General features: G+C 33.2%; 1 protein-coding gene across 1 annotated transcript in view; it reads right to left on the reverse strand.

The window, feature by feature from the left end:
- Positions 1-10930, reverse strand: part of LOC123661557 (tyrosine-protein kinase Src42A) — an 80111-nt gene extending 69181 nt beyond the window's left edge. Inside the window, exon 1 of the mRNA XM_045596514.1 lies at positions 10347-10930. Coding sequence (XP_045452470.1) covers positions 10347-10711 — 365 coding nt within the window. The 5' untranslated portion in view covers positions 10712-10930. The remainder of the gene's footprint in view (positions 1-10346) is intronic.
- Between the last annotated feature and the right edge of the window lie 4245 nt (positions 10931-15175).

Here is a 15175-nt window from a genome sequence, read left to right on the forward strand (position 1 = left end):
CAGACCGTACAAAGGCGTCCCATGCACGCCTTAACCGACCCTGACGATAGGATCACGGCGCTTAATTTTATTTTATTTTATTTTATTTTATTTTCAAATTTTGAAAACTTACAGCTAAATTACAAATATAAAAAAAAAACAATGATCAAGTTACGGCCAATTACAAGTTTTCGCAAATAGTATGGTGGACATATGGAAAAAAATCAATTTAATATAAGATCGAAAACAATAACCACGCAAACAACTCAACACAACGGCCAAGAACACACCACTTCTGAAATAAATATACTACCGTTGATTTGCGAAAAAATCGATACACAACGCTCTTTTTAGTCTTGTCACAGTTGTGCTAAATATATCAATATCGACCCTCCGGCACACCGCATTGAACAACCGACAAGCTCTGATCATGAATGAATTCTGCCTATAGATACTACGGGTGGCAGGAGTGTAAAGAAGATCATGTTTTCGTAATTGAGCTGATGGTACGCACAGTCCAATTTTGCTCACCAGCTCGGCTACATCCGTCGACCCATTTGCAATTTTAAATAAAAAGGCAATATCCGCTATTATTCTACGCTGTCGCAAAGGAAGTAAGTGAAACTTTCGGCATCGGCTGAAATAGTCCGGCGAATATGTTTTGGAACGATATTGTATGAACCTTAAGAACTTTTTTTGAATATTTTCTAAACGTGAGATATATATGTCGTAATTGGGGTTCCACACCTGAGAAGCGTATTCGAGGTGACTACGGACAAAAGCGCAATATAAAATTTTGATTGTTTTAATGTTTTTAAAATCTTTTGATGACCTAATGATGAATCCTAGTGCCTTATTTGCCTTACTAACTATGTTTGAAATGTGTGCATCAAATAAGAGCTTTGAGTCGAATGTTACCCCAAGATCTCTGATAGCGTTACCTCTAGTAATTGCGATACCAGATAATGTGTATTGGCAAATTATTGGTTTAGGCTTGCGTGTAAAAGTACAAACATAGCATTTTGAGATGTTCAAGTCCAGTTTGTTTTTTGTACAGTAAATTCGGAACCGATCCAGATCGTCTTGCAGGTCTATAGTATCCTCATATGAACATATTTTACGAAGTATTTTCATATCGTCTGCATACAAAAGTATTTTTGACGTACGAAAACAGGATATGACATCGTTTATAAATATATTAAATAACAGAGGTCCTAGCAAGGACCCCTGTGGAATTCCTGAAGGGATACACAAAGACCTCGTCGACGAGTAACCGTTAAGAACGACAACTTGACTTCTGTTCTCAACATATGATGAAAACCATCTGTACAGATTACCGCATATACCCATATGTAATAGTTTCTGTCTGAGAATAAGATGATCTATTCTATCGAAACACTTGCTGTAATCTGTGTATATAACGTCTACCTGGAATCGTTGTGACATATGTTCCGATATAAAATCGCTGCAAACTATAAGATTTGATGTGGTGGAGCGACCACCAAGAAAACCGTGTTGATGCTCACCAAAGTTAAGTCTAATAGCCGAATAGAGTTGCCTGTAAATAATTTTTTCGAGTATTTTAGCGAATACACACAGCTTGGAGATAGGTCTATAGTTCTCCACCTCATCTCTCGGACCTTTTTTGTGTATTGGAGTTATATATGCCGACTTCCAAATCGCAGGTACTTCTCCCTCAATGAGAGACCGTTCAAAAAGGATCGTAATAGGAACAGTTAGAGATTTAGAACATTTAAATATGAAGATTGGTGGAATATTGTCGGGTCCTGCAGATTTATTCAGGTCAACCTGTTTTAATAACTTAAACACTTCGGCTTTTTGTATTTCTATCGAGCCTATACCTGAGTTATTCCCATAACAATAATTATGAGTCAGCTGGGACTCTTGTAAACCAGCGGTCACGTTAGTATCTTGAGGATCGGAGTGTTGAAAGTTAGAATAAAAATATTCCGAGAACAGATTGCATATGTCTTCCCCATTTTCCGATGACTGTCCCTTATATTTTAGTACAGAGGGATAAGAATGTGACTGATTTTTATATTTAATATATCGCCAAAAAGCTCGTGGGTTCTCAGAAATATCCGACTCAATTTTTGACATATATTCATCAAACATACTTTTCTCTAATTCCCTGGCACGCTGTCGCAGTGTAATGAAGGAAAGTTGATCAGATAAGTTACCATATTTTTTGAACTTTTTGTGTGATTTAGCTTTTTCTTTAAGAATCTTCATTAACGGTTTATTATACCAAGGGGGATATCTACAAACTGCCACAGCAGACCTGGTTGGGACGTAGGTGTTCTTCAGTTTATTAATAATATCGTAGAAAAACACCACGGCGTCGCCAAACGATCTACAACGCAACTCAGTGTCCCAGTCATAAGTATTAATTTCTTTTTCAATAGCAGTGTAGTCAGCCTTATGATAGATATACTTCATACTGGAACAAATGGGAAGCTTTTGTAGTTGAAAAAAATTTACCGATAAGGATATAGCTCTATGGTGTACATCTTCGGGAACCAAAGGATCACTGCAGTGATCCACTTCAACTTCACTGTTAGACAGCACCCAGTCTAATATACTACCGCTGCCACTACTGAGATGATTATATTGTGACAAATTGCAAACCCTGAATGTATCTAACACGTTAATCTGACTTGTACCTTGTATGTTAGTAGGTAATAAAGCATTTTGATCTCCCGGCAGCCACATTATATTCGGCTGATTAAAATCTCCTAAAATTAAAAATTTGTCCGCGGGGTGTCTGAGGACAATGTCCATTACATTATCAGAAAAATTAACAAATTGTTCCCTCAGAGAATTGCCTAAATTTTGAGAGCAAATATATACGACACCTATGTGCATCTTGTAGGATATCCTGGGTTTTTTCTGATGTAATGTTAAGGTCACCCATATATCCTCGGCAGATGAATACCAATCACACCTGTGTGTTGCAATCAGTTCCCGACGCACAGCGATTAAAACACCCCCTCCCATTGTTTGATTAGTACTTACGTAATTCCGATCACGTCTCCATACTGAATATCTATCGTCGAACAACTCACTGTCGCCAATACCGTCAATAAGCCAGGTCTCCGTCAAACAAATAATATCAAAGTTACTAATGCACACATTTCTAAAGAAAACAGCTGTTTTAGTCCGTAATCCCCGCACATTCTGATAATAAACGCTAAGAGGCGCCATCATAACACATTGTAAATATCGTTTGAATGATATAAATAATATACGTTATAAGGTAAATCAATAGCGAAAGAAATAGTAAATTATAAAAAGTTAAGCAAGGTAGCCGAAACGAGCAATTTTGAACACTAATTTGTACTGAATTGAGTTCATAATATAGAATAAGTATATTAACAAATTTAATAATAAAAATAAGTTGATTTAAGTCAACAGCCATTATTGCGTTCAAGCTAATATATTTTTTATGATCATGCAGATAGCGTTTATAGTTGTATGTATAAGCTGATGTCAATCGGTTGAATCCGAGCAAAGAACAAACAAAGGGCCGGCGAGCAGTAAACATGCATAAAAAACAAATACCTGTGGTTCCCAAAATTTGTAATTTAATTTGATTATAGTTGTTGCCGTAGGGTCGATACGGATTTATTATTAAAAAAACTTCTTCAAGTCTTGTTCCGTTTTTATGTGATGCTTGGGTGAGGTATGGTTTTTCCGAAGAAATATTTTACATCCGGTCACCCACACGTATTCGAAGCCTCTTTCCTTCGCAAATGATTTGGTTTTGTTGAGCAATGTTTTATTTTCGATGGTCAGGTGGTCGTTTATGTATATCTTGCCGCCATCCTTGCCAAGTCCCAGTATGCTCGTGTTTATACCACCTTTGTATTTTTTCGCTGCAGCTACGAAATTATTTTTGATATAATTGTTATGTATTGAGCATATTATGTTTTTGTGCTGACTGTCGCCTCTCATGGGCACTCTGGCGATATAATTAATCTGTTCTTTGGGTATGCGATAATTGATGGTATCCCCTAGCTTGTTCATTAATTCGAACAAGTCTTCACCGTTGGAGGCTGGCACCCCCTTAATTTCGATGTTGTTCATGCGACATCTTTGATCACTCTCGCGTTGCAGCATTTCTAGATGATCGCATCGCTTCTTTAAAACGGCAATGTCATCTTTTGTAGATTTAATTGAAGCAATTTCTAACTCCACGCTTGATACTCTATTTGTCAAGGTCTCCACAGAATGATGCACGAACTCCACCGAAGACTTCAACTCTGAGAACTCGGCTGATATGGTCTTTAATTCTATAAGCTCATTCTGTATAGCCCTTACGTTATCCAATAAAGCTGGGAGTACCTCCACTTTAGTAGACAATCTCTTCAGCTCTGATAAGATGCTATCCATGTCTGCCCTGGAAGTATTGGTGCGCGGACTAGCAGTTGCTTGGCTCCTGCAGGGGTTGCATTTCCAAGTGCTTCTTCTTTCTTCGCCCAACTTTCTCCAACCCGCTTCAGATATACCCGAACATGGGAAATCGAAACGACCTTCACACAATGAGCACATAACACCATCTCTTGCTTCAACATCACAGCGCTTACAGGTAAACATATTGTAATATTATATTTGGTAAACTTTGAGGAACGTTGGTTGTGTACTTTGCGAGTAGCAAGTCCTTATGCGTGCGGAAGGTTTGACGTCTACCGCCTGACTGACTTAACGCCATATACACCACACACAAGACACACACACACCGCCCCCGCCGGCGAGGGCGAGGTCCCCGCGTTCTGACGGCTCGCACGCGCCTAGGCGCGTAGCTGACCGTCCGTAAGCCGTCTCAGCGCTCCGCATAGCGCCTCCTCCACTCCGACGACGCTCTAAGCCGAGGTGCGATCTCGCTAGGAGACACCCTTAGGGCGGGCGTTTTTCCCCCCCGAGCCCTCCCAGAGGGCTCCCATTCTTCCTTCGCGGCCGGCTTGCCTAAGTGCCCGGCCCCTCTCACCGGTGACGCTGTAAAGGCCGCTAGGGCCAACAGCACTCTTCAATTCGAAAAAAAAAAAAAAACAGCGCAGGAGTGACCAGCTTGTTTTTAGTTATGAAAGGTTTTTTTTTTACTTTAAGGTAAGTAAGTTAAGCTTAACAAAAATTATGGATATAATAGAGGATATAAGGAGTTACCTAGAATACTTAAATTTTATTTTTTTAATTATTTAGGATTCCACGAAAAGGATTTTAAATCTGTTATAAGAACTCGGGTGAAATGGAAGCACTTAGCCCATTTATATACTCTGAACATGTTTGTGCTGAGCTTTAGCAATTTCGCTTTTATTAAATTCATGGAATATTTCTGACATTAAATTACTTTATTAAAATGTTATAATAATTGTGCCTATATTGGTACACTTGAAATTAAAATTAGAAAGACTTCATTATATCCTATATATAAAAAAAACACCATTACTCGAGTAGGAAAGACTATGGTTTAAATCTATATAAATAAAAACGAATGTTGCTAAGCGCATAACTCGAGAATGGCTCGACCAATAGGGTATTCCACGATGTTTGAAAAAGTACTTCATAATGTTGATTTTCCAATAAAAAGCCAAAAAAATATATTTCGGCAAAACAAACAGGCTTTCATGCCATAAAATTAAATTAAATTTTAAACATTTTTTATTTCCGCGAAAACGCTATCAGCCATTTTGGTGACGTAATATGGTTAATAACAAAAGTCGTGTATGACGTATGTAAGATCCCTTATACATATAATCTTTGTCGTTCAACGTTAACATCTACAAATATTTGGTGTTTTTCTGTAAAATAATGAAGTACAATAGCTATCGTTGGTGTGTAGTGTCTAGTTGTACAAATACTAGCATAAAAAAAAACTATTAAGTCTTAATTTGGCAATAACATAAGGATTAAAACATAACCTGTGTTAGGTTATGTTTTCTATCATTATTTTTCATATTAGGTATACCTACATAACAAAAAAAAAAATAGTATAATATAACAAGTAGTACTTAAATACAAAGAGGTTTTAACATTCCGAAATTCGGCAGAACAAAGTCCGGGTTACATGCAAAAAACTTTGCAACCATTATTGAATCAATTTTTGGCAGATTCGTACTATCTGATTTTACAAAACCTTTTTGCATTTAAATAAATAAATAAGTACAAATGAAATGCACTAACGAAAGAACACAAGTATTACTCCTTGAAGTTAAAGTTGATAGATATGTACCTAGCTGTTTACAGCTCTGACAGAACTTTGTTATTGTCCGTATGACGTCATACCATGGCGGGTCGTGTTTGCGGTCACGTTATATACGGATTAAAATATACGACTTTTAATTTCAATATAATAAAACAATAATGTGCTTTTATGATTCCAAATCAGAATATTTAAGTGTATTTCGACATAAATTTTAATTTTTATCAAATTTTATAATTTCTTTTTCACTACTGAAAGTACCCTACTCGGCTAATTTATTTTTTTGTGTTTCTTAAGGCCCACGGAAGATTTTAAGACAAAAAAAAAATACTATTAACTTTTGACAAAACAATATAAACTTCTAGTATATATGTATAATATATACATACTCATAAATACTAGTAAAAATTTGATAGTTTTAACTTTTCATTTGGGGCTCAGTAAACATTAGAAATGAAAAACATTAACAGGAAGCACAAATGATGCATATGATATTTTCAATACACATTACATAAAAGGCTGACAAGAGAAACGGCAATGACAAACGGGAAAAATAGGAAAAATGCTAGTTATCATTAAAGTAACTTATCCTTTACGTTTATGCATATGTAAGAAAAAATTGGTTAAGAAAGTAGGTTATAAACTATTTTTTAAAGTAGTACTTTATTTTTAATATGTAACAAAATTTTATCCGTGAACCTCGTGAAGAGTTTATGGTATTTGAATTCAATACAACAATACCTAAAATATATTGAAGTATAAGAATCATCATACTGTACTCTTGATCCCAACTGCATTATTTAAATTTTTTATAATATTCTATGTTCTTTTTATTTATCAAAGCTAAAAAAGATTTTTGGGTTTCTATGCAGAAATCACATGACTCAATAAATATTTATAAGTAATATATTCTTTAGTGCTCTAAGTGGACAATTTACTTGTACAGAATTTATGTTGAAATAGTGGTTGACTTTTATAATTTTGTATTGTAGTTATGAAAATTAGGAAGATAACTTTATCAGTAATGTTTCTTTTATTTTAATCTAGCCCATTGTCGGACTAGATATATAATTTTTTGTTTGATTAAAAAGTCTGTTTTCAAGAAGCCTATAAGAAATAATACTATGAGTCATGATAGTCTATCTAACTTATTCATATAATTTTATTAAAAAACTTAATGGGTCATTGAAATTTTAGAATCTAAAGAACTTGGTATAATTCTGAGTAGTGACAATCTCAAAAAAAAAAAAAAAAAAAATTAGAGAAATTAAATCATTTATATTTTTAAAACAAGTATATATTTATTATTTGTAGACCAATGAAAATTGAATTAAATTACCATCTTTCACTTGTTAGTATAATCTATATATATTAATAAGTGAAGTAAAAGCTTTGTACACTTTTCACGAAAACTGCGTGGACAGAGGAGTATGAAATTTCGCACACTTATAGTTTTTTTTTTTTAAATTTCGATCACTGGGCGACCACTAGTTTTATTAAAATTCTTAATGTGTCTAAAAGTTTTAAATATCTATAAAATTTAGTAGGTATCATCAAGACAATCTCACAAAACCTTTTAATTTATAGAAATTAAGAATATTTGTTTGTATTATTTTTATAAGCATACAGAAAAACACTATTCAATTTGGATTTGGGCTACAACATGATAGATTAAAAATATTTATTTATCAAAGCAACAATTTTCTGAAGTAAATTATTGTGCTTACAACTGATTACTTTTTTAAAATAGCATAGAATTATAGAATTTTCCACATATTCATACGTATTTTTAATATGTATATAAAAATATTCAAACATAACTGTTTGAATATTTTTGAGCTCTCACAAACCTATAACAGGTACTCATTTAAATTAAGTATATCAATTAATTGATTGATTTAGCTAGACATAAGCCTCTTTCTCCATGTAGGAGAAGGGATTTTAAATAACTATTTATATAAACGAAATACCTAGAGAGTCATTTTAGTTACTTTGTCAGTTGAATATAAATCAAAAGTACAATATAAAGTTATTGCTTTAAATTTAATTATGTTTGAGTTATTTCTCTTTTTAGAACTTACTTTATACTTTACTCTCCTTGATAATCATGCATACATCCTACATACTTCCTTACATGTAAAAAGTAATAATTTTAAACAGTTTAGGAGTTATAATTTTTTTACAATTGTTATATAAACAATTACGTACAGTAAAATAAAGTTATACCTAAATATTCTAAAATTATTATTTGGATCATTTTGTAAAAATAAATTATATCATTATTATACCATTATTACCGTTTTATATAAGACATGATTTTCGGGTAATTTATCGAATTATTGCTCGTATCATGATATTCCATAAAAGTAACCATCCCCAATTATGTAAGGAATTAACTCAAAATGGCTTTTAGAGTTTCCGAAGTAAGGAGTATTTAACCTAATTTTTGAATGATGTTTTACTAATCTTAATATCTAATATATAAAATTCTCGTGTCGCGGTGTTTGTAGTTAAACTCCTCTGAAACGGCTTGACCGATTCTCATGAAATTTTGTGTGTGGTCTGAGAATCTAACAACATTTTTTTTTTCATCCCCTTAAATGTTAAGGGTAGTCCACCCGTAATCTTTTTTTTATTTTAGATAAATTATTTATTTTTTTATGATACAACATTAAAAAATGCATACAACCCTAAATTTTCAACCTCTCTACGATCAACCCCTATTTTCCATCGCAATTTTTATTTTTTATTATTTTTAGTAATTTCCTTTTAATGTGATTTTTTACTCAATTCAATTTGATCTCCTGCCTTCGCCTTTGCGATAACTGATCAACTATCAATCGATCAGTTATCCCCGCTAGATGTCTACTGTTGTCATCTCTCATCCAGCAAACATCACAGAGTAGGGATGAGAGTGAAGCCGGTCTCCTGTCTTACTCACTATACCGTTTTTGCCAAATTTTTTTTTGGTTTTATTTGTGTATCGATCATAGCAGTGACTGTTATACATATTATTTTAATTTTTCTGTGCACTAAATAAAGCATACTTTCATTGTCTATAACGCTTTCGATTATAAGTAAATCCCTGCACACTTATAGGAGATAGTTTATTGGCAAAACAACGTTTGCCGGGTCAGCTAGTACCTATTTATAAATTACGTGTCACGTTGTTTGTCCAAGATGGACTCTTAAACTACTTAACGGATTTTAATCAAATTTGCACACCATGTGCAGTTTGATCCAACTTGAAAGATGGGCTATATTTTATTTTGATATACGCAATGCTTATATTTAAGAAAAAAAAAAAATATAAGCCACTTCATAAGTTCGTCAGGTCAGATAGTACCTATATAATAGAAAATTGTATAACAATTTAGTCCGATAATTATAAAAAGAATTATGAAAAGATAGTGGGTTCCAAGTTCTTGAAATTAGGCTACAAATGTTTACAGCTATTAATTTAAAGTAATCGAAAAATATGAGATAAAATTTAGTTTCTTGTGTAAATATTTTAAAAAGAAATATATATCATTTACTCTTAACTCTTTTAAGATAAACAAAAGTAAACAATAAAGTTATACAACAGTATGTATGTAAGTATCAAATAAAAATATCTATGCATTTGTTAGAAACATTATAATATTGTCTATAATCAAGACAAAGTGTGCATTTTAAGTTAATGTAAAAATGTATGTGGTACATTTAAGTGACAGTAATAACATATTTCAGGGTATTCAGATCACCTTTCTATTTGAGTTCACACTCTATCAGTCTAAAGTGCATTGTAATATGTGCAGATACATTGCTTTCACTTTAAACTTAATGATTCATACTTCCTTTTAAAATCAAAGACATGTCAATTAGAAAAAAATCATAACGATATAAAAATTATGAATACAACTTTTTTTAAAACAATTAAAACTATGTCATTTTAAGTATTTGTAACTTTAGCAAACAATGTTTTCATTGATATTGAATTTGAGTTTGATTATAGTAAATTTATAGTTCGTTTTAGAAATAACTAGGTATGTCTAATGTGAGTAATTAAATCTTGCAGTACTTACTCATTTATAATGCAAAGGAAAAGAAATCGGACAGGAACCGCTCACTATTGTAACGATTGCATAAAACAAATACGACTACTTACGGCTCGGCCTCAATAGATTGCAGGCGGGCGACATAGTTCGATGGAATGTAGCCTTCATGTTTGGTTTTCTTGCTTCTAGCTAACCACCAGTCTCCCTGTGTATCGTTAAGGATTTCCAAATGTTCCCCTTTTCTAAAACTAAGGTCCTCATCGGTCCTTGCATCGTAATCATACAGGGCAACAAATATTCGGGTGGGAGGGACCTCGCTTGTATCTGGGCCCTGATTCACCGTAGATCTTATTGGATCCGGAGGGGGCGTAGGAACTGGTGTCTGAAATTGTCTAGGATCTTCCTCATGAGGATTGACCCTTTCATTTTTATTTTTGGAATCCTTTTCTCCCGTGCTACTAAAACAGTTCCCCATTTTCTCTTTACAAGGTGAGACTGGTATCACTTGTTTTACGTCAAATCACACACTTGTATAAATTCAAACAACTGTTTAAGTCTAGAGTGTCCATTAACATTTTATTATGTCACATATAAATCAGAAAATATAAAGGAGAAACATAAATTTAAGGTAAACAAAGAATATAACACCTCGATTCGACATGACTACTACGGGCTGCCATTTTGGGATGTCATAGACACTAAAGGCCTGTTTCACCACTTGTCGGTAAAGGGTATCCTGCTAATAAGTTACGATAAAACTGTGACAGCAGTAGGTAGAGTAGGTCATTAGAACCTGTTTCACCTCAGTTAATAAAGTACCAGTTTTAGGTACATATTTGCAAAAAGAAATATATCATAAATATAGTACAATTCGATGGTGAAATAGAATCAATATTCAAAAACTTTTATCTGTTGGATATTGTCATCCGTCAAATAGCATTATCCACAGCAGGTGAAACAGGCCCTAAGCATTTTAGTAAAAAATTGTTTGTGGTTTTACTAAATCTTACAATTTTATTTATAAAAATTATACTAATAATATAATTTGATTATTAACATTTTTAAGTAGAAGCAAATATTTTTATTTTATTACAATTATATTCAATAAAAAATCTTTACGCCATCTATGAGCACGTAGTGATAACTTATTCTTTAACAGTGTGCGGTATTAGTGTTGCAAGTGTTGTTTCTTTTCGGCGATAGATGTCACTTTTTAACCGACTTCTAAAAAGGATGTATGTTACCCCAAAACATTTGACTGGGTGTACCAACTTTGATAACTTTTTTTAATTAAAAGGTTACTTGTCTTATAGTCTCATGTAAATTTGACCAAAATCTGACGAACGCTTTTTGAGTAATCTGTGATAACGGGAATTTACTTGCCTATTTTTTCATCTATTTACGTTGTATCACTTGTCGCTGTAATTAAAGTCGATTTTTTTTCGTTTGCGAGCAAAAATAATTATTTTAAGTCGGTTAAAAAGAGAGGAAGCGAGATTAAGTTGAGTGCTGCTGAAGTGCTGTAGCAATTTTACGTTTTCACTAGAAGCAATTATTAGTAATTACTTAGTAAAAGCTTCAAGCAAACGTTATCTTAATGTTGGTATAAACGGCCAGTTTTTATGCATTCAAATTGCCAGTACAATGTACCTATTTAATCTTCATATTATGAACTATATGTATCCTACATCGCGATATTAAAGTAGTCCGAGTGACAACAACCGTTGGGGGGCAGTAGCCCACTAGACACAACAGTCGTTTGGTTGGAGGATCCTCTCTTTTTAACGGTGGATTAGGAACTTTACACCCCGTTCCTCGGATACACCCTATACTTTCAAAGCTAATTTCCCAGAAACCCGAGTCGATGGTTAAATAGCCTTGCTTCGTTCCTGCAAAAACGAAATTTGGAGAGCATTTAACCAAGATATAAACTAGCTGTAAACGTTGTTTTATTAACCCCTTAATCACCCGCCCCCTTGTAACTTAGAGGTATGGAAAATAGATGCTGGCCGATTTTCAGACCTACCAGATATGCACACAAAATTTCATAAAAATCAGTCTAACCGTTTCGGAGGAGTAGGGTAACTAACATTGTACCACGAAAATTTTATAAGAAAACTTAAAATTACAAAGTTTATATATTTTTTCTTATTGTATAAAATTGAGTTATTGCCATGAGTAGCAGTGATTTAGCTTTTGTCTGAAACATTTTATAATGGTGGAATGGATATGTGATTTTAAACGAGCCATAAATTGAGTTACGTGTTTTTGAAATATGTTGTTGGCTTATAGCCGATGGAGTTGGATTTTTGAACGCATTTATTTTAAGCCCATTGACTTAAAGCTTGACTGATATTTTCATCCTGGATGAGGAATTATTTTAAAGATAAATTTCTCATTATTATTATATACGTTCCCAGTTATTAGAAACGAATATTACTGTTTTAATTAAAAAAAAATAGAAATATATGTTTGAATATATTTTGCTGGAATTATTTATGCTACGTAGGAATATCGAGAATTAAAACGTTTGTAAATACTACAACCACGCATAGCGCTGTTCCATCTCATTTCATACTCTAGCACGCTGGCTGCACTCCTCACGGCAATTCATGGTCTTAGCCCTTAACATACCTCAACCTCCATACTTCCGCGGGATGTACAGTCTAATTACCGACGATTTCGGGAGATGCACGCGATGATGCGTTATAGTTGTGCTAATACTTCTGTACAGGGAGTCGAGTTCGGTCTGAGTCCACTTGAGTACGCCAAAGATGTACAAGACAAATAACTCCATGGAACTTTTGTCAGCCGTCCGTTGTTTGGAGGTGGAGACTTCACAAATTACCCGTTTCAAGTCCACTTATATACTTTTCCTATCAAATCGTAATGCAATAATTATTGTTTTTTTTTTGTATGCCGTGTGGTGTCGCAGTAGAATAAATAGTACCACCCCTATTCTTTCCGTGGGGGTTCTAAAAGACGACCGAGGGATAAACCTGGCTCAAAATCATCAGAGTCCTGGAGAAGGAAAACTTTATTTGAAACCCGAAATTGGGTCTCCGTCAGGCATTCGTGGCATAGCAATAAAATGCGAAAGACCGAACTGGCTTCACACGTATCGACTAGTCGTACCTGTGGGTCTAGCCAGTGAGGTCAAGAGGGTGACACAGAGCTTAGGTAACTCTGCGTGTTCCTGAAGAGTGTCCTAGGTGAGAGTGTCTGTTTATGGAGAGGACACTTTTCTAAATCGCCTGCAACAGACGGACTAAGGTCAATGAATTATTTGTTTGTAAATAATCAATAATTTTTAAATCAATTTTTTTCAAAAATGTCTGTCATCTTATGGGGCGGCAAACTTTCTGGGCCCAAGCCGTTGAATCTTAAAATACGTCACTGGCTACGATCTTTCTCCTAATTGGAAAAAGATGCCTATGCAAAGCAGTGGGACATTACAGGCTAAATCAAAATAAATTTGATAAGATTTATAATTATACATACCTAATGTGTTTGATCACACCTGACATTGGCAAAATAATTTATGTCAAACTGACACAGCTAAAAGCCATAAAACAAAGAATTAAATCATTAAACCCATCAATCAATTAATCAAAGAATTAAATGGAATTCATTGTGAATGTATTGTAAATACCAATTAAAATTGGTGTACTCATTTGAGCTCATAAGTAATAATAATAAACTTACCTAATATAAATATCTATTTATGTACGGATGTTGTTTGCCTACCCACCTACGTAATTTGCGATAACACTTTTGATACATAGATAAATAGATTATTTTTTATTTATTACCTAAGATTTTTCTTGATATTCAGGAGTGTAGTCTTCTAAATGTTACTCAATTTGTGTTTATTTACACTTTGTTGTTGTACTAAATTTTACTAAAAAATGAATGAAAAAAAAATGCCATTGCCAAGGACTTTGTTCGGGAGAGAGTTTCACATCTCATTTCACAAATTAAATTCTACAACATTTCATTTAATAGTTATATCTCATGTTAAACCTTTATTCTTCACTGTACATCATTAATAGAAGAGTATCCTACTTTATTTTCTGTTTAGGTAATGAGGTAAGACAACGTAATGAAAGTGCCTTGTTATTTTATACTCGGTTTAATAATTTTACTTGTTTCATTTGTATACCCAATTACATACCTAGTTTGTTAAATAAATAAGTAGGTAGGTATGTGATTTTCCAAGTATATTCATAACTCTTGATAAAAACTTGATTTTGTCTTTATTAATACTCACTGGGAAGACTCGGTGATGATTTGTACTAGAGATTATAGAAAAAAATGATTTTTTATTTTTACTTATTTTTATTTTTTAATAATCACGTGTTTTAAAGTTAAATTTCACTAACGCGTGCATAGTAAAATTTTAAGGTAGCCGTGAAAAAAGAAATAAATGAATGAACAGAGCTCAGATTAATAAACAAAAGGTTAATAACAATAATTAATAACAAACAACCTTTTGTTTATTAATCTGAGGAACAGAGTTTATTGTTCTTTACTCATGGATTGAAATTAAATTCCAAGATTTCGACTTAATTTCTCGCAAATAATTAATTTTGGAGTTAGTAGTGAGTTATTATCTACTATTGTAATTTCCTTTTTTCATTAAATTTATAAAAACAATAATTATATGACGTAAAATTATTTTTATCATATGATCGATTTATTGTATTTCAAGAACTGTTTGATAGTCTGTGGTTGTTTGTTATGCACAGGACAATTCACTTTAGAATTTTATAGTAGTACTTATATTATTCCGAAAAAAAAAGAATTGTAATTTATAGGCGTGAGCTGTCAAAAAAAAGTAAACGGTTGGACGGGGGATATAATGAATAATATTAAATATATTAATACGGTATAATGAATAATATCTTGATCAACAATTTATGTTCGGCGATGATGAATT

Source organism: Melitaea cinxia, chromosome 17, assembly GCF_905220565.1.
Source record: "Melitaea cinxia chromosome 17, ilMelCinx1.1, whole genome shotgun sequence".
Classification (NCBI taxonomy): Eukaryota; Metazoa; Arthropoda; class Insecta; order Lepidoptera; family Nymphalidae; genus Melitaea; species Melitaea cinxia.